Genomic DNA, 26,034 nt, shown 5'->3' on the forward strand with positions numbered 1-26,034 from the left:
CGCCACCACATCCACCACCGCCACCACATCCACCACCGCCACCACATCCACCACCGCCACCACATCCACACCGCCACCACATCCACACCGCCACCACATCCACATCCACCACACCCACACCCACCACGCCCACCACCACCACGCCCACCACCACCACGTCCCCCGCCACCACGTCCCCCGCCTCCACCACGTCCACCACCACGTCCACCCGAACTACGTCCTCCACCACCATGCCCACCACCACCACCACCTTCTCCACCTCCACCACACCCACGTCCACCTCCACCATGTCCACCACAAGGCCACCTCACTCTACCTATTTATCGCCCTCGCTCTATCTATATGTCGCCCTCACTCTATCAATCTGTCTGTCTGTCGCCCTCACTCTATCTATCTGTCTGTCGCCCTCACTCTATCTATCTGTCGCCCTCACTCTATATATTGGTCTGTCTCCCTCACTCTATCTGTCTCCCTCACTATCTATCCAACTGTCTGTCTCCCTCACTATCGATCTGTCTGTCTATCTGTCTGTCGCCCTCACTCTCTCTCTCCCTCACTCCGACTGTCTGTCTGTCGCCCTCACTCCGACTGTCTGTCTGTCGTCCTCACTCTATCTGTCTATCTGTCGCCCTCACTCTATCTGTCTATCTGTCGCCCTCCCTCTATCTGTCTATCTGTCTATCTGTCTATCTGTCGCCCTCACTCTATCTATCTGTCTATCTGTCGCCCTCACTCTATATATTGGTCTGTCTCCCTCACTCTATCTATCTGTCTGTCTGTCACCCTCACTCTATCTATTTGTCGCCCTCACTATCTATCCAACTGTCTGTCTCCCTCACTATCGATCTGTCTGTCTGTCGCCCTCACTCTCTCTCTCTCCCTCACTCCGACTGTCTGTCTGTCGCCCTCACTCTATCTATCTGTCTATCTCGGTCTCCCTCTATCTATCGCCCTCACTCTATCTATCGCACCACCACAGCATCGCTCAGCACCACCACAGCATCGCTCAGCACCACCACAGCATCACTCAGCACCACCACAGCATCAATCTGTACAACCATTCAACAACTGGTTCAAATATGTTCTCTCAATTTTTCAAGCTTTATTAAAAATGTCACAAAAAGATGTTAATATTTCACTTCTGTTCTTGGATTTTCGTCACAATAAAATACACTGAACATAATCTTCACAAAAGTTATTTTAAAAAGTTTAAGCTATTGCCATTCTGAATTTTACAATAGGTTTTATTTAGGTATTAATTATTTAAAAAAAATAAAAGCCATTGTTATTTGTAATATCAATACATCTAAGTCAACTAAATACAACTCATATTGCATTACAAATGCTATAGGTGTCACATTTGCGAAAATTAAAACTATTGGCATTGTAAATGACAAAGCTATTAATTTTGCTATTTTCAAAACCAACCCATAAATAAAAAATGTCATTTACAATACCAATAGCTCAAACTTTCCTAATGCGAGACCTATTGCATTGCAAATGCTTGTTTTGATATGGTGGACCATCCACTTCTGTTGAACAGAAAAACCTCTGTGGTCCATTCAGATTGGCCCTCTCTCCTTTTCTGAATGAAATAATTAGAATCCTTCTTAAGGAGCAGACCAACAATTGTCTTTGGGTCATTATGTGTGTCGGCAATTCCATGGGGGAGCCCTGTGTGGTGTAAAACAGCCCCTCCCCTTTCTCTCGTCTCATTTAATGTCCATTTTTGAGTATCTTAGGTCAGCATTAAGCCGTAGGCGCAATTGAGGTAGACTTAAATATCCTCAGCTTAAGATTGATGTTTTTTAGTGGAGCCACACAGCCTTTTTCTAAGGCAAATGTGAAAAAGTGCCTCTTTTTACATGGTTAGCCCACACTTTATTGCATGGTTTTGATGTGGTTTCAATTGTAATGTACAGGGTCCCTGCCAACCAGGTCCCCTGTCCCAGTGCTTCTTTACAAAAGAAAGCTTATCCACAATTGGCACTTCTACCCTCTTTAAGTCCTTGGTAAGTGGAACCCTGTGTACCTAGGGCCTGGCTGGGACTGAAAGGTCCCCTTGACACCCCCCACCCCACTGAGACCATGGCATTACCCTTGCAAATGTGGTGAAAAACGACAAAGTTGGGAATGCACCCTGCTTGGGTGCCAGGCCAGCTAGCACTGCCTGGAGGTATAGTTAAGTCACCCTCTAGCAGGCCTTACAGCCCTCATGATACCTTACTTGTGTGGGTGCCCAAAGCAGTGTCAGCCTAAAATCGTATAAAATGAAAAACTGAGGGGAAACCAAAGTGGGTTCAAAAAGGCATTTAAAAAACCAAAACATTTTTAGGCTGACTGCTTTTGGCACCCATACAAGTGAGGTATCATTTTTATCGGGAGTCTGGGTGGAAACGCCGGGTAGTGGGAAGTAATGTGTCGGTGCAGTGATCTCACAATTTTTCCACACAAATGTGAGAAATTTGACTTTTTTAGGTTTTCAGGAGATTCTGGGTAAGAAAACGTTGGTGAATCCATGTATGACACACCTTCCTGGACTTTTCCGGGTGTCTAGTATTCAGAAATGTGTGGGGTTGGTAGTTTTCCCTAGATGGTCGCTGAGCCAGAGACAAACGCAGGTTACTCTATCACAAAACAACTTGTATTTGCAAGGGAGTCACCTGCTGGTTATGTACAGCTGGAAGATAAAGGCAGCCTGCAAGCATTATCTGAAGGTAATCGAAGAGCTAATGTATCAAAAAAATGCATGAGTATTATGAACTTTTTTTTTAGATTGTGGTCTGCCATTACTAGTTGTGGTTGATTAAGCCAGTTTGTGGCACTAAATCACTTAATATACCATATGATTGCCAACGCATGTTTTAAGTTAATGCTTTAAATTCTGATGTTGTATTTGTTGTGTGCAGATAGTCCAACAGCCTTCCGGAGGAATTTTAAAACATGTGACTGCCATACCTCAGACTACAGCACAGATTGTTCAGAAGCCTGCAGAAAGCAAAGTACCTGTTAACACTCTTGTCCAGCCACGACCCTTTCCAGCAGGTATGAACATGATCAGTCCAATGAAGAATAGAAAGGGAATATTTCTTACTGGTTCAAAATCGGTTGTAAAATATTTTTGATTGGTTTCTACGTAATTAAATTGTGTTGTACTTGTACAGGAATTTTGCCAGCACTGTTGAAGACCATGGAGCAGCAGAGGGCTATACACACCGGTGTTGGCTGGCTACTATGATAATTTCAGGGCCGTAATCTAGTACATTTGAGATTTCTTCTTCCCTGTCTCATCTCCCTTTGCAATCTACAAATCCTCACCAGAAAGAGGCAGAGGCTGTGGGTGGAGGAGATAAAAGACGCTTCCCTCTCACATGGCTCATGATGTCGATGTAATGCATATACAGAGGGAGTTGCATAACGAGAATGGATAGGAGGCCTCCACCGTCTATCCCTCTGCCTTGTTAAATAGAGAATAGTTCTATGGCATGTTTCTGTGTGATTACTGGGGCAGTATAATGAAAAATAACAACCCCAGGCAAATCAAAATTCCAAAGTGCAATGAAAACCAGCAAATTAAAAATGACACTTTACTAAAAAACGATTTTTATAAAAAATCAGAGTATTTAATAGTTTTCTTTATACAAATTACACAAAAAATGCATATATTCTCTAAAAAACCATATACATAATTAAAACAGACATGAACATAAAATTTTAAAATTATGGTAAGGGTGTCTTCGTCAGGAAAGTACCATCATATAATTATTCTAAAATTAAAATTAGAATAGGCATATATAGATATAACAACATTACAGTACCGCCCTATAGACAAGCGGGTATTTTTACTATTAGCTCATACAAAATGTTATCATCTAATAATTGGCACGATTCAGTCTTAGTCACCTTCATCTTGGTTATCTAGTTCTTGGCCTATATGCGCTATCTCTTTACTTACACGCTCTGTCTTGGATTCTGTTTCCTCGAAGCCCACTCCAGGGTACTCCCTAATGTAAATTCAAAAACTGTTATTTTTTAAAAAAAATTAGAACTATGACTATATGTGTACCGGCAATTAATGTACTTGGGTAGAAAAGTCTGTAAAAATCTGTATTAAAAACTGTCTATTCTAATTTTAATTTTTGATTAATTATGATGGTACTTTCCTGACGAAGACACTTGGTGTCGAAACGCGTTTAGGAAACCGTCACTACTTCACCCGTACCATCATTTTTTAATTTTATGTTCATGTCTGTTTTAATTATTATGTATATGGTTTTTTAGAAAATATATGCATTTTTTGTGTAATTTGTATTAAGAAAATTATTAAATACTCAGATTTTTTTTTTTAATAAAAATCGTTTTTTTAGTAAAGTGTCATGTTTAATTTGCTGGTTTTCATTGCAATTTGGAATTTTGGTTTGCTTGGGGTTGTTACTTGTCATTATATTGCTTGCCCTGACCCAGGAAATTGATCCACAATCAGGGGGTCCATGTTATTTGCCATTGTTATTACTGGGACAGAACACAAAGACGTGTCAAAGATGGACTACACTAACTGACTTTTTGATCCTCCTTTGACTGCCCAAAAAGTTTTGCAACCATGTTCTATGCCACGGTCATCAGCTTGGGCCAAGAACGTTCAAGAGGGTCTGTAATGAGTGGTATAGTGTGCTGTGGTGAGGTATAAGGGTATGGCAGTAAATCCAACGGTACAATACTATGCTTATGTCCTGTTAAATTCAAAGATTGGATTGAATCAATTTTTCCGTGTCTCTTATATAGCAGATAAAAACCATGACCTTCGTCGTGGGATTGTGCATAGACTTTCATTCTTTTAATATCTCCATGTATCTGTATAATTATGTTGGAGCACAAACACATTTTAGGCATTTCCTCTTTAAGGTACCTATTGTTTGGTGTAGCATGTTAAAAAACATAAAAGCTATGGCCTTCGCCCCCTCCCTCTTTACGTTTATTTTCATCTTAATGCTTTCACAGGAAATCTCCTGTATGCAGGGCAGATACTTAATGCCGGCTGAAAGATTAAAGACGTACGTTTCTTGACTTTTCAACTGTTTTTTTTTTTTTTAAACCTGAATTCTTTATATTCAAAGTGTGTTTAGGTGTTTGTGTTTTCAAGTGTATACCACTTTTTTTAACTTTATTTTTGGTATGCAGAAAACATAAACATTCCCCCCCAAATGCGGCATCGTACAAAAACTGTTGTAAACAGAGCGACAACCTCATTAAGGCACCGCAGGGACACAGGCATCACCTGGGCAATAAGCAATCATAGGAACACAATAAAAAGCCAGACATCACAATCAGGAAATCGTGACAGTGGACATGAGGTAGCAGTCGGCCTCAACTGGCAATACAAATCTAACATATCTAACAGTCCCCATTACCCTCCTCCTTCCCCGACCCCTCAGACGTGAACAGTTCAGCACTAGTCCCCTCTGAATCACTCAAGGTCAGACCGGCAGCAAACATGACTCTCCATGCCAGTAAGTCTTCCTGCAGTCTCTCGTCCCTGCGCGCACATTGCATATGAGTCTCCTCTGCCAATGACCACTCCCGCACATCCCTTAGCCATGTGGCAATTTCCGGGGCCCTCCTCTCCATCCATGTAATGGCCACCCTTCGCCGCGCCAGGACTAGCATAAGCTGCAACAGTTTGTAGGGGAGGCTCTTTTTCCTAGGCCTGGGAACCAGGGGCAACAGACATTGGAGCGGTGTCAAGTCTATTCGAAGGCCAGTAGCGGCGGCAATACGTCCCACCACCTCCGCCCAGAAACTGCGCACCAGGGCGCACTCACAGGCCAAGTGCAAGAACCCCGCCCTTTCCGCCCCACATCTGGGACAGGTGTCCTCCCTATCAGGTGAAAAGCGCTGCAAGGAAACCGGGGTCATATAGGTGCGGTGCATAAAATTTAAGTGCGTGAGCTTAAACCGTGCATTACACAACACTTTTCGTGTGAGACTTCCTATACGCTTGCTCTGCCCTGCCTCCAAGGCCATCCCCAGATCTGTTTCACAAGCGCCCCAAGCCGGCTGGACCGGGGGATCCGAGTCCAGACGCAGTGCGGAGTAAATCAAGGAAATCAATCTGCGACCCCTACCACAGGATAGAATGATGATCAGTGTATGCGATGTGTGGGGTGTCTCCGGAAATTGGGGCCATGACTCCCTCACCACCTCCTGGATGCCTCGATAATGCAAATATTGCCCCCCCCAGCACAAAAGCCTCCGCAGCCTCTTCACAGGTGACAAACGAATCGCCTGGGTAGAGGTCAGCCATAGTTGTGCAGCCTCCGGTTCTCCAGTCCCTAAAGGACATGTGCTCCTCCATGGCCACAATGGGTGCCAGGATCCAAACCGGCAACTCCCTGTGAAAAGGGGCACGTCTCAGTACCCGTTCCACACACCTCTGCCAAATTGCAGCCGTATGGCGCACCACATATGGGAGGGTCACGGCCGCTCCCCTTCCCTTCATCAGTGCCACCAGGAGTGTCCGTTCGGTCGCAGCCTCAGCCAAGAGTTGCATCTCCCACCCGTCCGCTTCCGTGAACCACCGTGCTGCCGGCAGCAATTGCGCCGCGTAATAATATAAATCAAATCTCGAGGCTTCCAGGCCACCTTCCTCCCAGCTCCGAACCAAGGTGTGTAGGGCAACCCGGCTACCTCGTCCCGCCCAAAGCAGTGACGTTAGCAGTGTATTGAGCTTGCGAAATATTCGCGGGGGAATGGGGCAGAGCGAATTCTGAAGGACATATAGCATCCTGGGAAGCATCACCATTTTTGCGACAGAGAGCCGGCCCATGAGTGAGAGCGGCAAGGTATTCCAAAAGGTTACCGAGTTCTGCAGGGACGTAAGTATCTGACCAACGTTCCGAGCCAGTACCTGCGAGTCAGACGGGGCCACCTGAATTCCTAGATACCGAAAAGCCTCCTGTTCCCAGCGCAGTCCAAGGTCTGGTAGGCATAGCACTGGTCCCTCTTCGAAGCCTGCTAGAGGAAAGATCAAGGACTTACTGCGATTGATCCGCAATCCCGAGGCCTCCCCGAAGCGGTCGAGGTGGTGCAACAAAATGGGCAACGATTTACCAGGTGCCCTCAAATAAGAGAGCATCATCCGCGTACAGCGAGACCATGTTACAGGTGTCCCCCACTGGGATACCCCATTGCACCATCTCAGATTGCACCCGGACCGCCAAGGGCTCAATTGCCAGCGCAAAAAGGTGTGGTGAGAGGGGACACCCATGCCGCGTCCCCCGGCCCAGCCGCCATTCCTCAGAACGCCCCATGCCCAATCTCACTCTAGCACTAGGGGCCGTATACAACAGGCTGATCCAGCGACAAAAATTGGGCCCCATGCCGACCCGCCGGAGGACCTCCAAGAGGTACCCCCAGTCTACCGTATCAAACGCTTTGGCGATATCGATAGACGCTACAACCAATTGTTCCTCCCGATCGCAAACCTCATGGAGGATATGGTTCAACCGCCGCAAATTCATGGCGGCATTGCGTCCCGGGATAAACCCACATTGATCCGAGTGTATCAAGTTTACCATGTGCGGCGCCAACCGGGCCGCCAAAAGTTTAGTTAAATTCTTGACATCGGTGTTAATCATAGTAATGGGTCTATACGCCACCGGGTCACAACTGTCCCCACCCGGCTTCAAGATCATGCAGATGTCAGCCTGGTTCATACTCTGCGGCAGGACCCCACTCTCAAAAGCCTCAACATACACCTGCAACAGCCTTGGGGCAACAGTATCAGCGTATGTCTGATAGAATTCCGGGGGGAAACCATCTCCCCCCGGTGACTTGGCTCTCGGGAGGCCGGCCATTGCAACCCGCACCTCCCCCATAGTCAACGCTGCGTCCAAGTCTTCCACAGCGTCTCTCGCCAGGGTCTGCATGTTTAGATCCTGTAAATACAGCAGGAACGAGTTTTCGGAAACTGCGGGGTCGGCCGCATATACCGTCCGCAGGTGCGACTGGAGTACCCGGAGTATGGCCTCCTCAGAGTGCACCATGCGCCCGCAGTGTCCCGCAGCGCTACAATCCTCTCCGGGGCGAACTCCCGCCGCAAAACCCAGGCCTGCATCTGACCCGCTCTATCACCCTCCCTATGAAGCCGCTGTCTGAATTGACCCAATGTGTATTTATCGATCTGATCTAGGATGTCATGCACACATGCTCGGGCCGCCCTTTACATCTCCTGCTGCGCCTCATCTGGGTCCGGTAACGTTTGCTGATGTAGCAAGGTAGCCTCAGCTTCCTTTAAGTCTCGGAGAAGCTGCTTCCGAACCCCATACGTGAGACCCATGCACTCACCCCTTATGACCGCCTTCAGAGCATCCCACTTGGTGGAATAGGTAAGGGACTCCTCCTGCCAGTTCAACTCTAGGTAGCCGTCGAGTGCATTTTGGAAATGATCCCTCGCTATCGGATCCTGTAATAGATCCCCTGGCATCCGCCAGGTTCGACGGCGGGAGGGCCACCCCTCCCACGTTACCGTGCACGCCACTGGGGAGTGGTCAGAAAGAAATCGAGCCTGATGCGCGATCGCCAGTGAGATGGAAGCATCAATATTGGCGACCAATATCCTGTCTAGCCTACTATGCGTGTTGTGAGTGGGGGAGAAACAGGTGTTTAGTTTCAGTGTAGGGTGTCGCTGGCGCCAAATATCAACCACCCCCAGATTCCCCATTACCTCGCTGAGCTGCTTCATGCCCGCGTGAGGCGGACAACGATCCATTACGGGATCCAGGACGCAATTAAAGTCCCCCACCCAAAACAGAGGGGCCTCCAGATCCGGGACAAGCACCTCCTGAAGGGTCAAGAAGAATCCAGGGTCATCAACGCTAGGAGCATACAAATTCAAGACCGTGAGGTCCCTACCATCAGGTTTCGCCCTCAGGAGCAAATATCTACCCTGTATATCTGCCTCCATGTACTGAATAGCAAAGGGGACCCCGGGTGCCATCCAAATAAGTACCCACCTAGCATAGGTGGAGAAGGAAGAGTGAAACAATTGGCCCCTCCACTTTCTCCCCAATTTTCGGGCCCCATCGTCGTGGGTCACCTGAAGGCAAGCAATAGAGACCCCGTGTCTACGGAGGAATGAAAGGACTCTATGCCGTTTAGCGCACATGCCCAGCCCCCTCACATTCCATGTTAAAAACTTGTATCCCATGACCAGTCACCAGGCCCCAGCAGGACCCCATCTCGACATCTTGCCATCTCCCCGTCCGTGCCCGCACTGTAATACAACGGATGCCTGAAACAAACCCCCCTTCAATCCCCCCCAACAGCCCCCCCTCCTCCCTCCCACGAGCAATATTCCTGCAACAACTAAACATACTGAAATGCCCTTCCCCCGCTGGTGCCAGGACGTACACAGCGACCCCATATCTGCAAACATAGCAACCACCCCAGAAACACTTAAAAAGAACCCCCCCCCCCCCCCAAGCAGCCCCCAGCACAGCGAGCCCACTGAACATACTCTGTGCCATTCATTCTTCCAGAAATTTAGGACTTACGCCCCGCATTACCCCCCCCGGCCCCCCCTCCCGCACACAATCATTCCATACCAAACACAGCACGCAATATCCTGCAAACAAAACGAGCACTGGCGTTGCCAATAGGTCTCGCAGTAGGAAAGGTGGAGCTATTGGTTTTGTAAATGACATTTTATATTTGTTTTGTGATTTACAATGCCAATACTTTTAACTTTAGCATATGTGACACTTTTAGTATTTGTAATGTCACATGTTTTGTATTGACGTGACTTAGATGTATTGATATTACAATCAACAATGGCTTTTAATTTTTTTAAATAATTAATACTTAAATAAAAGTGATTGTAATTTTTAATGGCAATAGCTTAAACTTTTGTAAATAAGTTTTGTAAATAACTTTTGTGAAGATTATGTTCAGTGACGAAAATCCAAGAGCAGAAGTGAAATAATAACCTTTTTTTGTGACATTTGTAATAAAGCTTGAAACATTGAGAGAACATATTTGAACCAGTGATGCTGTGGTGGTGCTGAGTGATGCTGTGTTTGCGTGATGAGGCCTGTGTGCAGTGTGAGTGAGGCCTGTGTGCAATGTGAGTGAGGCCTGTGTGCAGTGTGAGTGAGGCCTGTGTGCAGTGTGAGTGAGGCCTGTGTGCAGTGTGAGTGAGGCCTGTGTGCAGTGTGAGTGAGGCCTGTGTGCAGTGTGAGTGAGGCCTGTGTGCAGTGTGAGTGAGGCCTGTGTGCAGTGTGAGTGAGGCCTGTGTGCAGTGTGAGTGAGGCCTGTGTGCAGTGTGAGTGAGGCCTGTGTGCAGTGTGAGTGAGGCCTGTGTGCAGTGTGAGTGAGGCCTGTGTGCAGTGTGAGTGAGGCCTGTGTGCAGTGTGAGTGAGGCCTGTGTGCAGTGTGAGTGAGGCCTGTGTGCACTGCGAGTGAGGCCTGTGTGCACTGCGAGTGAGGCCTGTGTGCACTGCGAGTGAGGCCTGTGTGCACTGCGAGTGACGGCTGTGTGCACTGCGAGTGACGGCTGTGTGCACTGCGAGTGACGGCTGTGTGCACTGCGAGTGACGGCTGTGTGCACTGCGAGTGACGGCTGTGTGCACTGCGAGTGACGGCTGTGTGCAGTGCGAGTGACGGCTGTGTGCAGTGCGAGTGACGGCTGTGTGCAGTGCGAGTGACGGCTGTGTGCAGTGCGAGTGACGGCTGTGTGCAGTGCGAGTGACGGCTGTGTGCACTGCGAGTGACGGCTGTGTGCACTGCGAGTGACGGCTGTGTGCACTGCGAGTGACGGCTGTGTGCACTGCGAGTGACGGCTGTGTGCAGTGCGAGTGACGGCTGTGTGCATTGCGAGTGAGGCCTGTGTGCGATGTGAGTGAGGCCTGTGTGCGATGTGAGTGAGGCCTGTGCGTGTTTGTGGTTTTGTGGTTGTGTGTGTAGTTGTATGAGTGGTTGTGGTTTTGTGCGTGTGTGGTTGAGTGTGTGGTTGAGTGTGTGGTTGAGTGTGTGGTTGAGTGTGTGGTTGAGTGTGTGGTTGAGTGTATTTGCAATCACCGACAGGCCTGACACTAAGAGCTCTGTGACTCGGTTTCTCACACCTAAAGAATGAGGTGTTGTGGCATGCGATATGACGCAATTTTTATCCAGCACAAATGTGGCCGGGCACATCTCTCCAGTCTGTGGCCCTGACAGACATTCCGAGAATTCGCAGCTGCTAGCACTTCTGTGGTGTTCGGCTTTATTCATATGCCTGGGTAACATAAGAATTTGAGCACAATTAAAACGTCCAGCGGCAGATGAATAAAAAAACATTTCGGGGTGGAAGGCAGATTTCAAGGGAGAGAGGGAATATAATTTGTGGTTGCTTCAAGTTTTGCAAGAGTCCTGGTCTGCATTGCGGATCCATTGTGACTAATGCGTGCCATATCTTTGGGCTGAAGAAGTGCGACGTGTAAACGAGAGCTCAGAAGGATGAAGCTGGGCAGCTGACGAGCAAACGGGAGAGCTGAACAACGAGGAAAACAAGAAATTGTAAACTTTCTCCATCTCTTAAAAGAAGGTACTGGTTATTGAACCTCGTGGAATGTTTGACTCATCACGCAAACTGGAATGTGAGGATTCTCACATCTGTCTCGAAGTGTTTTCAAGAAATGTGATTTAACCTCAAACTGAAAACCTTGGCTTAAAATAACCACCATCCAAGAATTCTGAGAAAACAGTCTGAATATTTTCCATAAAATGCATTCCACTCGGTGCTTCGAGCCTCAGGTGGCAGAGGAGCCAGCATGTGAGCGTGACTGCAAATATTTGCAGACTGCGGGTCTCTGAGCACAGATTACATTATTTGTGCTAAGTAGTCTAACCTCTTTCGCTTGAATTGACATCCTGTAAGGACGGAAACTGTGACAGCTGATTATTATAACATTTTTGGACGGAGATCGTGAACAAAGGGTAACACACAGGAAAATAAATGTGTACTGCACAAATGATGGTTAACACAGCAAAGACTGAATCATAGACTGACGTTCACGCAATGCAGGTTGAACTGCACAGGGTGGGGAATCCGGTCATTTTACTAGCCTGGGAAAGAGTGGAGGCGCTGAAAGAGAAACCAGCCATGAATAATTAGGGGAGGAGAAGCCGCCACCACATCAAAGGGAGAAGCCCTTTGATGTGGTGGCGGCCGTGAAAAAAATTCAATTAGGAGGGAGGGAGGGAGGGAGGTTGATGCGCGTGCTTGTTTGGTCACGTGAACTCAAAGAAAACCGCACGAACAAAACCCTTGGTTTCACGATTATTTTGAGCACTTGAATTCTCGCTCCGCTCAATGCGCATGCGCATTGATAGGTCGCGAGACCTAAAAAGAAAAAATACAAATGAACGGTACATCCAGCTATCAAGGATCAAGATCCAGATTCAGGTCTGGATCTCCACCTCAGTGGCTGCTTCCCCCAGTGTCTCCGGTATTGTCAACTGTGGGTGGGAGAACCTCCAGTTGTGGGAGCAAGGTGTCCGGCACCAGAACATCCTCCAGCAGGTTATCTGAACTCTCCGCCAGAAGGTCCTCGGCAGCCGCCGATTCCAGTCGGAGGGCTCCATCGTCCCCCACTGTAACCCTTCTGCGCACTGCACTATCAGAGGCGCCAGTAGATCGCCGACGTCTTGACCGTCTTTTCCTCGCAGGGCGCGCCCCCCACGTATTTCTGGATCGAGCCCTTTATTCCGGTGGGAGTGCGTCTCCCCTGATTTCAAGTCACTCCCATACCTCTTCTGGCCTCTCGAAAAAGTGAGCCTTGCCTTGGGAGAGTACCTTAAGCTTGGTGGGATACAATAACATGTACTGGAGGCCCATATCACGCAGCTTCTGCTTAACCACCATGAAAGATTTGCGTTGTTCCTGTACCTGACGGGTATAGTCCGGAAAACAGATACTTTAGAATTCTCATATGCGAGGTCCGCCGTTTCTCTTGCCGCTCTAAGAATGCAGTCTCTGTCGCGATAGTTCAACATCTTTGCGATGAGGGCTCGCGGCGGGGCCCCTGGCCTCGGCGGCGGTACCAACGCACGATGGGCACCCTCTATCACAAAGACATCTGATAGACCAGTCGGGCAGAGCTTAATCCGGATCCAGTGCTCCAAGAAGCGCTCCGCGTTTCCCATCTCCGCACGTTCCGGAATGCCGAGGACTCTGATGTTGCTCCGGCGCACCCGTCCTTCGGCATCCTCCGCCCTGCGCTCCAGCTCCCCCGTTGTGGCAGAGAGCTGCGTCACCGTCTGCTTAAGCAAAGCCACCTCTTCCTGCAACTGAGCTATGTTCCCCTCTGCTTCAGTAACTTTATCGGTGACCTTGCGAAGGTCCGCCCTCAGTAAATTTACATCAATCGACACTGTCTCAATCTGTCTTTCCGTGGCTGTGTGGGATCCCTGTATGGCCTGCAGCAGCTCCGCCCTGGTGGGCTTGGCGGGTCCCCCGGATGCGCGCCCCCGTCCTCCTGCCCAGCTTGACGGGTAATGCACTGCGACGGGAGACGCGGGGTGGTGTATTGGGTAATGGTATTGGGCTGCGAGGCGCGGGCCGTCCTGTCCTTCCGCATCATGTATGTCCGTGCGGTGCCCCCTCAGGCACCCTCCCAACGACGCGCCCTCCAAGCAATCACAAGGCAGCCGGGGGCCCCAGGAGCCCCGAAGGGGGGTTCACAGGATCTCACAAAGCGCTAGGCCGCACTCACCCCCACTCCAACTGGCCGGCGTCTGTCTCGCAGTAAGGACTCCGTCCCTACGCCCCGGTCCCCAGGACCAGCTCTCAGTGTCTCGACTGGGCCAAGTGAAGAAGCAATCGAACTCCCGTCCGGGCACGGCAACATCATAGCAACGATGTGGCCAAAGGAATGTCACTGGGCAGAGTCCACACTGGGGACCGCCAGCTCCCCACCTCCAGACACCCGGGCGGTCCAAATCCCCCGCAGGATCTGGGGGCCAAATCACATCGCCAAGAGCAGGCCGCGCCCGGCACCAGGCATCCGGCCCCCCTCACAGACTCCACTCCTCAAGGGCGGGGGCCACCTACAGATAGTACGCCCAGGTCCAAGAATCTTCTCCAGGGCGGGGGTCCCCATGACAAACCCAGCCAGTCAGGAGCGCCACAGGTCCGATCAGCGCCCCCAGGTGCCTCTCGCTCGCCCCCCAGCAGCCGGGCCACTCAGCTCACCTGCAGGATGGCACTATCTCTCTGCTTCATGCACCAGGGGCTTCAGGTAACCCCCCGTCGCAGCACCACAGTCCAGTGCCCAAGGCACTTAGGGCCAAATCTATGGAAGCTGCCCGGCCTCACCGGTGCGCTGCTCCGGGCTCCCGACTGCCGCGCCCCCCTAGCGACTCCGATAATCCAGCAGCCAGTCGCGCGGCCCCGCGGCCTCACCACAAACCCCCCGCGTCCGGGGGGGGGGGCAGTCTGTCACCTCGTCAGGAAGGCTGCAGTCGTCTGGTGCAGCAGGAGACCCCCGATGACGATCGGGGCCTCCGCACCCGCCAACACTCTGCAGGCGGACTCGGTGCCACCCCGGTGGCCGCACCAGGCTTCTCCTTCGCCGCAGCTCCCCTGCGCCACAGGCCCCAGCAATCCCCAGGTCTCGGGGGAGATCGCTACTCACGCCGCAGACTCCCAGGCTCGGGAACGCGCATCCCTCAGTTCACCGGGGCCCAGGGAGCTGCGGCGACTTCCAGGACCCTCCGGCAGCCAGTACTTAAGCAAGGCCGCAGCCCCGGCCTCTGGTATTCAGGGCACCGGGCGCCAGCTGCTCGGACGCCTCCCGTCCGCTGCCACAGCCAGCTGCCCCTATTGTGACACCGGAGTGTGTCTCAGGTCCACGGGCGTGCGGCAAACAACTTTCCCGGTCCAATGGTCACAGGATCTTAATTAAAGGAGGATTTACGGGCAAGGCCGGCCGGGAGCTGCAGGAGCTCACGTCCTGTCAGCCATGCTGCTTGGCCACGCCCCCAATTGTATACCACTTTAATTTGTTTTCCCCCAAGATTAATGAAAGACCTCTTTGAGAGGGCAACACATACTGACTTCATTGGTCATATGTGTTGAAAGGATTGCTTTGATTCCTTCTTTTTGAGTTTGAAATGACAGCAGGTGAGGGCCTTTACATTAGAGGAATCTGAACTGGCTCTCAAACAGTCTATGCTATGAGCCAACTATTGAAATACATTACTTTGTTTTCAGTTAACTATTTAAGAGAGGTCATCAAGGTTGAAGGCTGTTAGACTTGTGTTGTTTCTGGCCTCAACTCTACTGTGAGCTCCATGTCCTATCCAAGTTTCATATTTCAATGGAAAGTATCCATCTCGTAGAAAAGCAGCCTTTTATAAGGCTTGCACTCCGAAGTCTAATAAAGAATTCACAGGGCTTCTGCAACCACTTTGAAATGCAGGCTTTTACCAGATTAGCATCAACAAGACTAGATAAGGAAAACCAATCTCTTGGGCAGATATATTTGCATCACAAGCATTTTGAATTTGAAGATTGCAAAGTCTGACCATACATTTTTGGAAAGTCTGAGTATTTGTAACATTTTTATAAAAGTTGGGATACTTGAGCAGTTTCAAGGGATGGAAGATTATCATCAGATTAGATAGTGTGAATGTTGAAAAATGTTATACTTGATAGCAGAAAAATGACAGGCATTTCGCATTACAGGCTTATGTTGACTTTGTAATTTTATAAATTTAGATTTGTACATGAATTTAGCCTAATGTGCAGGGTATATATGTATATATATGTGTGTGTGTTTGTATATATATATATATATATATATATTACCTACTGGCGGTCGCCAGTAGGTATATATAGTTAGGATTTTTTCTCTATGGGATTTTTGAAAATTCTATGTCTAATAACTTTGGCGTTTGTGGACGGAATTGGCTGAAATTTTCAGGAAAATTGAACATTTTGTTTCTGAGCAGCCCCTGACAATTTGGGGGGGTTTCATCAAGGGGGGGCCGAGAAAAAAGGGGGGTCCCAAAACGCGTTTTTCCCATGTTAATTTCCATAGGGCGGTTGGCCTCACTTTTAGCTTCAACGGCTGAATGGATTTGCACGAAACTTGGCAAAATTGTAGGGACTGTTAGCCCGATTTGCCTTTGCTAGGTCTCAATATATGTGCTCCAGTGGATTTTGAGTAATTTAGGTTCAAAAAAAGATATATATCTGGGCGGAGCCTAACCACACATCTGATCTGATTGGCTGTCAGCACTTCATCCAAGAAGTGTTGGCAGCCATCTTGGGACCAATATACATGATAGCACCTCATTAAAAAGCATTGTAGTTAATAGAGGGTTTTAGGACTTTAGTTACATTATAAATCATTTGTTGATGGTACCATACTCGTTTTAGGATTTGTGGTGGGTTCTAAGGTGATTTTACCATGTGAAAAAACCTTCTGCTGTGATATCATGAATATTGTTTGAAAGAAAACTAATATCTCATGATTTTCCCACAGTGGTTTGGAAGGGGATCTATAAGCTAAACTGAAAGCATATTTTCTGTAAATTCACATTATCTTTCTCAGTCATGTGAAAATGAAGTCTGACATTCTCAGTAAAACATGTACATCCAACAAGGACAGAGACTGTCAGTTGATTCCTTTGTGTTCTACTGCAGCCTCCTAGAGTGTTCTAAAGAACAACTAGAGCGCTAACAGTCCTACTTATTACAAAGGTATGGCACACCTGAAGCCATCTTGATTGGAATAAAGTGGTAACTCTTAAAACATTTAATTTAAAAAGAAACAACATGAGGGGGTATATTTTGCCATAGAAAGTATGATTAGTGCTGCAGAATGAAAAATTAGGGCACATTTTGAGTGACTTCTCAAATCCTTTTCTATTTCATTAAAACATTCTGACATGCAGTCTCCCAAAATGGCCACCAGAGACAAAAGAGCCCAAATGTAGCCCAAATATCACCCAGATGTGGCCCAAGTATAGCCCAATGACAAAATGTCCCAGAGTGTTCTAAAGAACAACTAGAGCGCTAACAGTCCTACTTATTACAAAGGTATGGCACACCTGAAGCCATCTTGATTGGAATAAAGTGGTAACTCTTAAAACATTTAATTTAAAAAGGAACAACATGAGGGGGTATATTTTGCCATATGAATTATGATTAGTGCTGCAGAAAGAAAAATTATGGCACATTTTGAGTGACTTCTCAAACCCTCTTCAATTTCATTAAAAAATTCTGACATACAGTCTCCCAAGATGGCCACCAGAGACAAAAGAGCCTAAATGTAGCCCAAATATCACCCAGATGTACCCCAAGTATAGCCCAATGACAGAATGTCCCAGAGTGTTCTAAAGAACAACTAGAGCGCTAACAGTCTTACTTATGACAAAAGTATGGCACACCAGAAGCCATCTTGATTGGAATGAAGTGGTAAGTCTGAAAACACTCAATTTAAAAAGGAACAACATGAGGGGGTTAATTTTGCCATAGAAAGTATGATTAGTGCTTCAGAAAGAAAAATTAGGGATCATTTTGAGTGACTTCTCAAATCCTCTTCTATTTCATTAAAAAAATTCTGACATGCAGACTGAAACATGCACTTTGAATACCAGCAGCAGACGTCCCTGGTGAGCAGTAGCTTTACTACAGTGATCTAATGTGCAACTAGAGTGCTAACATTCAGAATTTATGGCAAATGTGTGACACATCTGAATGCCTTCTTGATGGAACCAAAGTAAACAAGCATTGAAAATGCAATAGATCTCGCCCTCGTTTAAGTTAAAGCCATTCTGTTTGTAATGAGGTGGCTTTTTAGCTTTGCTTTTATTAGTGTTTTTTCAACTTTCATGTAAATAACATGCATCTGTATGCATATAAGTATATGTATGCATGCATTTATGTTTGTATTTATATAGATATACAGATGATATATGTTTATATATGTATGTATATATATATATTCACTGAAAAAACCATAGGCTATAGACCATATATAGTTAGGAATTAGCATTTACAAAACCTTGAAAATTCACTGAAAAAACCATAGGTTATAGACCATATATAGTTAGGAATTAGCATTTACAAAACCTTGAAAATTCACTGAAAAAACCATAGGTTATAGACCATATATAGTTAGGAATTCGCATTTACAAAACCTTATTTTACTCACACAAAACCATTGAAATTCCATATATAGTTAGTTGCACTAACTATATATCGCACACCCGCAATCCACTGCTGATGATGTCACATATTACATCATTCATGACATGGTCAGTGACATCACTGACATCACTGATGACATCTCAAATGACATCACTGATGACATCTCAAATGACATCACTGATGACATCACTGATGACATCTCATTTGACATTACTGATCACATCACTGATGATTTCATTCATGTGATAATACGATGAACCTCTTCAGACTCTAATATAACCTTAGATACAATCAGTGTAAACAGACACTCACAGACTGTCACTCATCCATGGAGTTACTCACACACCTAGTCAGTCATGCAAAGAATCAATCACACCTCCATTTCCTCAACTATACAGTTATACAAACTTTACTTATTCAAACATATACTAACACATATTTACTCTCTTATACAATCCCTGATACAAGTTCACAATGATCCATACAGCCACTCACACATTCACTGGCTCTTATGCACAGTTATTTATATATGTCAACTCTCACATGTACTGTGTTTTACATATGTACTTACTTTGACATGTAGCACTGAGATATCCATTCACTCACCAATACACGCATGCACACAGTCAACCGCCCATACAGCTGTTTCCACATGCACTTTTGAAACCATACAACTAGTGAATCAACTGCTCACACATCTATGCACAGAGTCATACACATCCCAGCCACACACACACTCAGTCTCCCATACAAATACTTGGGCAACCAATCAATAACCCATATAGTTACTCATATAGCTACTTATCAACACATGCAACAGTTTACAGAACAACAGACATAATGATGCACAAATTAAGACAGTTTAGTCACTAACCCATGCACTCAGTGAGACACATTTAATCACTCACTCATACAGTCAGTCATGCACCTACTAAATCCTTCATCCAGACACTTATACACCCACTCATTCTTCAATATGTAAGACATATTTTAACTTTACAGAAACATACAGTCACTGGATGTTGTCATCAGTGATGTCATCAGTGATGTCATTTGAGATGTCATCAGTGATGTCATCAGTGATGTCACTGACCATGTCATGAATGATGTAATATGTGACATCATCAGCAGTGGATTGCGGGTGTGCGATATATAGTTAGTGCAACTAACTATATATGGAATTTCAATGGTTTTGTGTGAGTAAAATAAGGTTTTGTAAATGCGAATTCCTAACTATATATGGTCTATAACCTATGGTTTTTTCAGTGAATATATATATATATATAGATATATATATATATAGATATAATATAATATAACACTGCTTCTTGGAAGCAGTGAAGCATTTTTTGTTCTTTTTGCTTCAAACCATCTCCTTTATACCATTGACGGTGAGTTAGAAAGGAGCCAATTGCCAGACTTTAAGCAAGGCTACTCAGACTGGCGATCACAGCAGTGTTTTGAAGCCCAGGGTAAACTGATCTGATTTAGTCTACTTGACGATAGTTAACATCCTTCGCTTCATCTGTCAAAGCCAAGTAAGTAGGCTTTGTGATGGCTTTAATGGTGGTGGTTGTTAAAGTGAGTGGTCATATTTTAATAGGGTGTTTGTCATTGTCCTTGGGTGTGAATCACATCTATTATGGAGGAGCTGTGTAATGTTCTTGCCTCTAGGGAGAGGGTTAGGGTTGAAGAGCAACCTGGTCCTCCTCAAGAAGTCCACATTGACCTTCTGAAGAAGCTGTGGTGTAATGTGTTCAGCTAGGGAGATAAGGATGGCAAGATTTTTTTTTTAATTGTTCAGTGAACTTCATACTACTCCCAGTCAGCCACATATATTGTTTATTTAGTATAATAGAAAATACACCGCTTTCATGGTGACATTTACGTTTATTGTTACATTTGAATTATGATATATGGTCTCAAGAAATCTTAACTAGAATGTTTAATTGGGAATCTTCTGCTATATCTGTGGACACTATTTGCACACAGCTTTACGAACTGGAGGTATACGGTCTGCTTGACAGTTACATAAACTAAGCTTGTAAATGCAGCTGAAGCTAGATTTATATTTGCACATTAAACAATGTGTTTTTGCAAACACATTGAACTAAAAAAAAATCTGTCTGGTTTCTTTTCCTAGGGTCTATCCTGAAACAGATAACACTTCCAGGAAACAAGATTCTGTCCCTTCAAGCACCTCCTGCTCAAAAGAATAATATTAAGGAGAATGGAATGGCGTCCTTTAGGTAACATTTCATTGGGGGGGAGGGTGGTGCTGGAAGAATCTTTTGGACGCTACACCTCCGTGCAGTGTATGCACAGAATTTGCACAGAACTTGACCTAAATTTAAGAACATGCCATTTAGTTTTATGCTTTAAAACATTTGTCAATTTCATAATCGATAGTTTGCAAATATAAATATAAAAACTTATGACTGATTGCGCTTTTCAAATTACCTCTACTAAACATAAACACAACTTGTACTGTGCCATAGTGCCCCTATCCTATATTACTTTTTAAACATTCGTAACTATACACTGTGGCTATCATTACTTCACCAGACTGGTTAGGACTGATTCACAGTACTTTTGGACCAAGGTGGCTGTAAGAATATTAAAACTAGCCTCCATTGGCCAGTCATACCTGCATGCTTCTGGTACTACTGTTTAGCATCCCCCCTTCAAGTGCTGCAGAGGGAACGGGAAGGAAAGTAAAACACAACACACCTGAAAATGAGTGGGGAAAGAAAGATAAGAAAGTGGAAGGTGATGAGGATATGAACCTTCAAGAGGAAGGAGGTTTCTTCTCTTATTTTATTTGTTTCTCTTTTTTTTTTTTACATACAGAATGAAGTTTAACTTGACCTAGCTATTTAGGAATATCTCCCCATCTTCCGCATTGCTATCAGCTATCATTAATACTTCGATTTACTTGGTCTTTTCCATGTTACTCAAGAGTTCACAGACAAACTGGCAAATCATTACGCGGACAAAGCAGACACGTTGGACTCTTACTTAAAACCGAGACAAAGCATCTGCACTAACCCTTTTATAAAGCTACAATCCAAGAATACTCTGACCCAGCCTCTCCATTCCTTCCAACACATTTCACACAATGAATTTATGGACCTGGTCAAAGCAAGCAGGCCTGCCGGCAGCCGTTCTTAACCCTGTCCACTGCAAACCTTCAAGACCATTTTCTAACAACCTCTGCTGCCACTCCAGCAAGGAGAATCATAAACAACTCCTTAACTACCAGAATATTCCCAGAAGAACTAAAAAAGTCATACATACGCCCATTACTGAAGAAAACAAACTTGGGCCAGCTGATCCCTGACAACTACAGACCGATTTCAAATGGACCTTTCCTGGGCGAACTGATGGAAAGAGAAGCTTTTGCCCAGATGTCACAATTCATTGAAGAGCATGCCATACTTTCAGACTTCCAAGCGGGATTCCGTCCAGGAAGAGTCACAGAATTGGTCCTCCTTGCCAACATTTGACTGCAACGGGGTTGCTGCGCTACTTCTCTTGACCTCTCGGCTGCCTCTGACGCAGTTGGCCATGACGCTCTGATACAGAGACTCCACGAAGTTGGCATAGAGTGGACTGCTCTAGACTGGATCACACTCTACCTTTGTCATCCATACCCCACCTTTCTTGTCCAAACCGTACTTCACAAAAGCAGGGGTCACCCAGCTCTTCAGCATCTACATGAAGTCTTTACCGGCACTGATCAATCAGTTTCACCTCACATGCTAAAAGTATGCAGATAACCCGCAAATGCAATGCCCCAAAGATATTGTAAACTCAACAAATTTAATCTGTCTCAGAGCTGTGGATAAATGGGTAACATGGAGTAATCTCGAATTGAATGCTTCCAAAAACTGAAATACTCATGTGTGGCAATTGGAAACATTATGACCCAGTCGCCATGTGGCCTAATCTGGGAACACCGCCCAAAATATCGACTTAAGTAAGAAACCTCAGAATGACCATGGACTCCAAGCTATCGATGAATGCCCTAGTGGACAAACTAGCAAGATCAAGCTTTGTTACTATAAAATGAAATGAAATGAAATGAAAAGAAATTTCTAAAGCGCACTGTGGCCAAGCGGCTTCCTGGCGCTAGGGGACACATCAGTATCTGCAAAGGAGCCCAATGGGATTAGCCGGGGAAAGCCTGAAGGAAAAGAAAAGTTTTGAGGGCTTTACGAAAATGGGAGAAGATCGGGATAGAGCGAATGGAAAGAGGGAGATTGTTCCAAATCTGGGGGGCCCTAACAGAGAAACGGGTGCCCCCGGTATGGGATTTACGGAAGCGGGGGACGTGAAGGAGAGAAAGAGAAGAAGAGCGGAGGGAGCGGCTGGGGGCATGGGAAGAGATTAAAGAGTTAATAAAAAGCGGGGCAGAGCGAGCGTGCGCCCGGACAGCCAGACAGGCTAATTTGAACTGGGACCTAAAATGAACAGGAAGCCAGTGAAGGGTTTTGAGGGCCGGGGTAATGTGGGAAGATTTGGGAAGACGGGGGATAAGACGGGCCGCCTGGTTCTGGATGGCTTGGAGACGGTGAGTTTCGTAGGCAGGAATGCCTACGTACAAGCCATTTCCATAATCCAGGCGGGATGTAATGAGAGCCGTGATGATGGTTTTAAGAGCGTCAACAGAAAAAAACCGGGAGATTTTGCGGATAAGGTGGAGGGAAAGAAAACACGAGGACACAACGGAACTAATTTGGGCATGCATAGATAAATCATTACTGATCTTGATGCCCAAAGTCCGGACAGAGGAGACTGGGGAAGGGGGAGGGCCAAAAGAAAGGCCAGTGAACGGAGGACCAGGGATTAGACGGGCCACCAGTGAGGACAAGCTCTGTCTTGTCAGGGTTGAGCTTCAAATGATTGAAGCTCATCCACTGGGAAATAAAGACAAGAGTGGTGCAAAACTTGGGAAGAGAGTCAGTTGGGGAAGAGAGATCAAAGACGAGCTGGAGGTCATCTGCGTAGTTATACACAGAGACCCCCAGCTCGAGAAGGGAGGAGATAAGGGGGCGGATATGAAGGTTGAAGAGAAGGGGAGAAAGGGAAGAACCTTGAGGGACCCCACAAGTGACAGGAAGTGAAGGGGCAGAAAAGTCAGAAAGGTGGACTGCCTGTGATCTGCCTTGAAGAAAGGACGCGATCCAGGAGAAGGCAGTGCCTTGGATGCCCGCTGCGCTGACCCGGTCGAGAAGGATGGCATGGTCGACCGTATCAAACGCAGCGGACAGATCCAAAAGGACCAAGGCCTGGGGGAGGTTGCTGTCGGCCTACCCCTTAAGTTCATCCAGGACTGCGAGGACCACCCCCTCAGTGGAGTGGCCGGGACGAAAGCCAGCCTGATGGGAGGCCAGGAGATTGTTCGCTTCAATGTAGGAGGAAAGGCAGGATGTTACGTAGCTTTCGAGAATCTTCCCTAAATAGGGAAGAAGAGAGATCGGCCTGAAGTTCGATGGGAGAGAGGGGTCCAGACCGGCTTTCTTCAAGATAGGAAAAACAATAGCAGATTTAAAGGAAGAGGGAACACAGCCCGAAGCCAGGGAAGAGTTGAGAAGAGTGAGAGGAGGGATAGGGCAACTAGTGTAGAGAGTTCTGAGGATCCGTGCAGGAGCCCAGTCCGCAGGGGAGCCGGACTTGACCTTGACAAGCAGGTCAAGGAAGAGATCAGATGAAATTGGTTCAAAATGATCCAAAGCAGAGGGGGACGGGTGAAAATGATCCGGCAGATCAGGTTGAGGCACAATAGGAATATTGGCCTTGATAGTGATGATTTTGTTGATGAAATAATCATTCAAAGAGTGACAGAGAGATTGAGAGGGGGCAGGGGAGAGACATGCGCGGTCAGAGGAGGCAAGACTATGAACCAGTGAGAAGATCTCGCGAGATTTGTTGGCCGAAAGGGCCACTCGCTCAGTAAAGTATTTAGATTTGGCCACTAAGATGGCTTTTTTATAGTTGTTGAGGAGGGCTTTATATTTGAGGCGGAGGGTCGGACAGTAGTTGCGGCGCCAACGGCGCTCCGACTGTCTGAGTTCTAATTTCAGGGATTTAAGGTCGCTAGAGAACCACTTGTGGGCGTCGTGTAGACGAGCTGATTTAATCTTTTTAAGTGGGGCGACCTGGTCACAAGCAGCAGAGAGCCAGATGTTAATGGCATCCGCCTGACTTTCCACAGACGGGTCGGTCAGGGTAGGAGCCTATGAAGACAATAGGGAAGAAAGATCGTTAAGATCAGTCTTGTTCCAACTCCGGGCCAAGATGTTTTTTTGGCAGGGAGGCTTTCTCGGCTTGGCCCAAGTGGATAGAGAAGGAGATCATGGAGTGATCCGACCAGACACAGGGGAGAATGGAGGTGGCCGAGAGGTTACAGCGTAGGGACCAGATTTGGTCCAGGATGTGACCATGGGTGTGGGTAGGGACCAAGACGTGAGGTAAGAAATTGAGACACCGAAGTGTGGCAGAGAAGTCTTTAGAGCAGGAGTCCTCTCTCGGGTCACCCGACCAGAAATTGAAGTCGCCGAGCAGGAGTAGCGAGGAATTATTTACCGCCAAGAGGTCCTGCAAGGTAGACACAAATGATGGCATGCTTTGAGGGGGGCGGTACATAAGTACCACCGTAAGGGGTACCGGGAGGTTAAGAGAGCGGGCCACCAGAAAGTCAACACTGGGTATGAAAGGGTGCGGAAGAAGCTGGAATTTCATCGAGGAGCGAACTATCATCGCCGCACCACCTCCAGTTTTACCATCAGGGCGGTCAGCACGAAGGGCATAGTGGGTGCTAGGGAGAATAGCAAGGAGATCCGGGAGTGAATCAGAGGAGAACCAAGTTTCTGTGAGAAAAAGAAAATCAGGGGAATCAGTGTCCAAAAGGTTGAAAAGGGCAGTTTGATTTTTAACAGCAGAACGAGTGTTGAGAAGGATAGCAGAGGCGGCAGGAAAGCCGGAAATGGGGCCAGTATCAGAAGGCGTGGGAGAAATAGAGGAAGAAGGAGTAGGAGAGACGGGGCGAGAACAAAGGGGAACGTAAATACCGTGCGAGGATAGGTGTTGGACTACAGAGGGGTAAAGGGGAGCAGAAGCAGAAAAGGAGCATAATTGGGCAGAGGAGTACACCAAAGGAAGGGCAGGGTCTGAGGCCCCTGGTCCCGGCCCGTCGCGGACGGGCGCAGACGGGCTTGCCTTAGGCGCGCCTTCGGCGCGCAAACGGCGCGCCCGCTGCGCCCGTCCGCTGCGCGAACGGTAGAGGCACATGATTTATGGGACAGCTAAAGGGCGTGGCCAAAGAAGTGGGCGTGGCCGGGGGAGCGTCCGCTGAAGGCGGCAGGCGGGTGGTTGTCAGGCCGCGGCAGCGTCAAGCTCGGCTGCGCGGGAAGGCAGGGTCAGGGAGAGGTCCCTGAGTTCGAGGTAAGGAAATGGTTTTAAAAAGCGCGAGCAAGCGCTAAACTAGGTAGTGGTATGGTTAAAAAAGCAAGTTTTCCTAGAGGCTCCCGCGGAGTGCAGGGGAGTAGTCCAATGAGAGCGAGCTTGTAGTCAGCTCCTAAATAACAGCCCAAGTGGGCGTGGCCAGAAAAGTGGGCGTGGCTGAGGGAGCGTCCGCTGAAGGCGGCAGGCGGTAGGAGAAGGTTTTAAAAAGCGGAAGCTAGCGCTAGACTAGGTAGTGATGTGATTAAAAAGCAAGTTTTCCTAAAGGCTCCCGCGGAGTGCAGGGGAGTAGTCCAAATAAAACCTCTACACCTATTCTCCCCCCCCCCCCCTTTTAGGATTGCCACACAAGGTCCAGGTTACAATCTCCCTTGTTT

The 26,034-nt window shown here is 47.2% G+C and overlaps 1 protein-coding gene across 2 annotated transcripts in view; it reads left to right on the plus strand.

The window, feature by feature from the left end:
- LOC147724067 (uncharacterized) overlaps nucleotides 1–26,034 on the plus strand; it is a 331,100-nt gene that overhangs the window by 115,339 nt on the left and 189,727 nt on the right. For both annotated transcript variants that reach the window (XM_086965662.1, XM_086965663.1), the window contains 2 exons: nucleotides 2,910–3,045; nucleotides 20,337–20,442. In XM_086965662.1, coding sequence (XP_086821788.1) covers nucleotides 2,910–3,045; nucleotides 20,337–20,442 — 242 coding nt within the window. The remainder of the gene's footprint in view (nucleotides 1–2,909; nucleotides 3,046–20,336; nucleotides 20,443–26,034) is intronic.

The sequence above is a fragment of the Lissotriton vulgaris genome, chromosome 4_1, assembly GCF_964263255.1.
Source record: "Lissotriton vulgaris chromosome 4_1, aLisVul1.2, whole genome shotgun sequence".
In the NCBI taxonomy this organism is placed as follows: Eukaryota; Metazoa; Chordata; class Amphibia; order Caudata; family Salamandridae; genus Lissotriton; species Lissotriton vulgaris.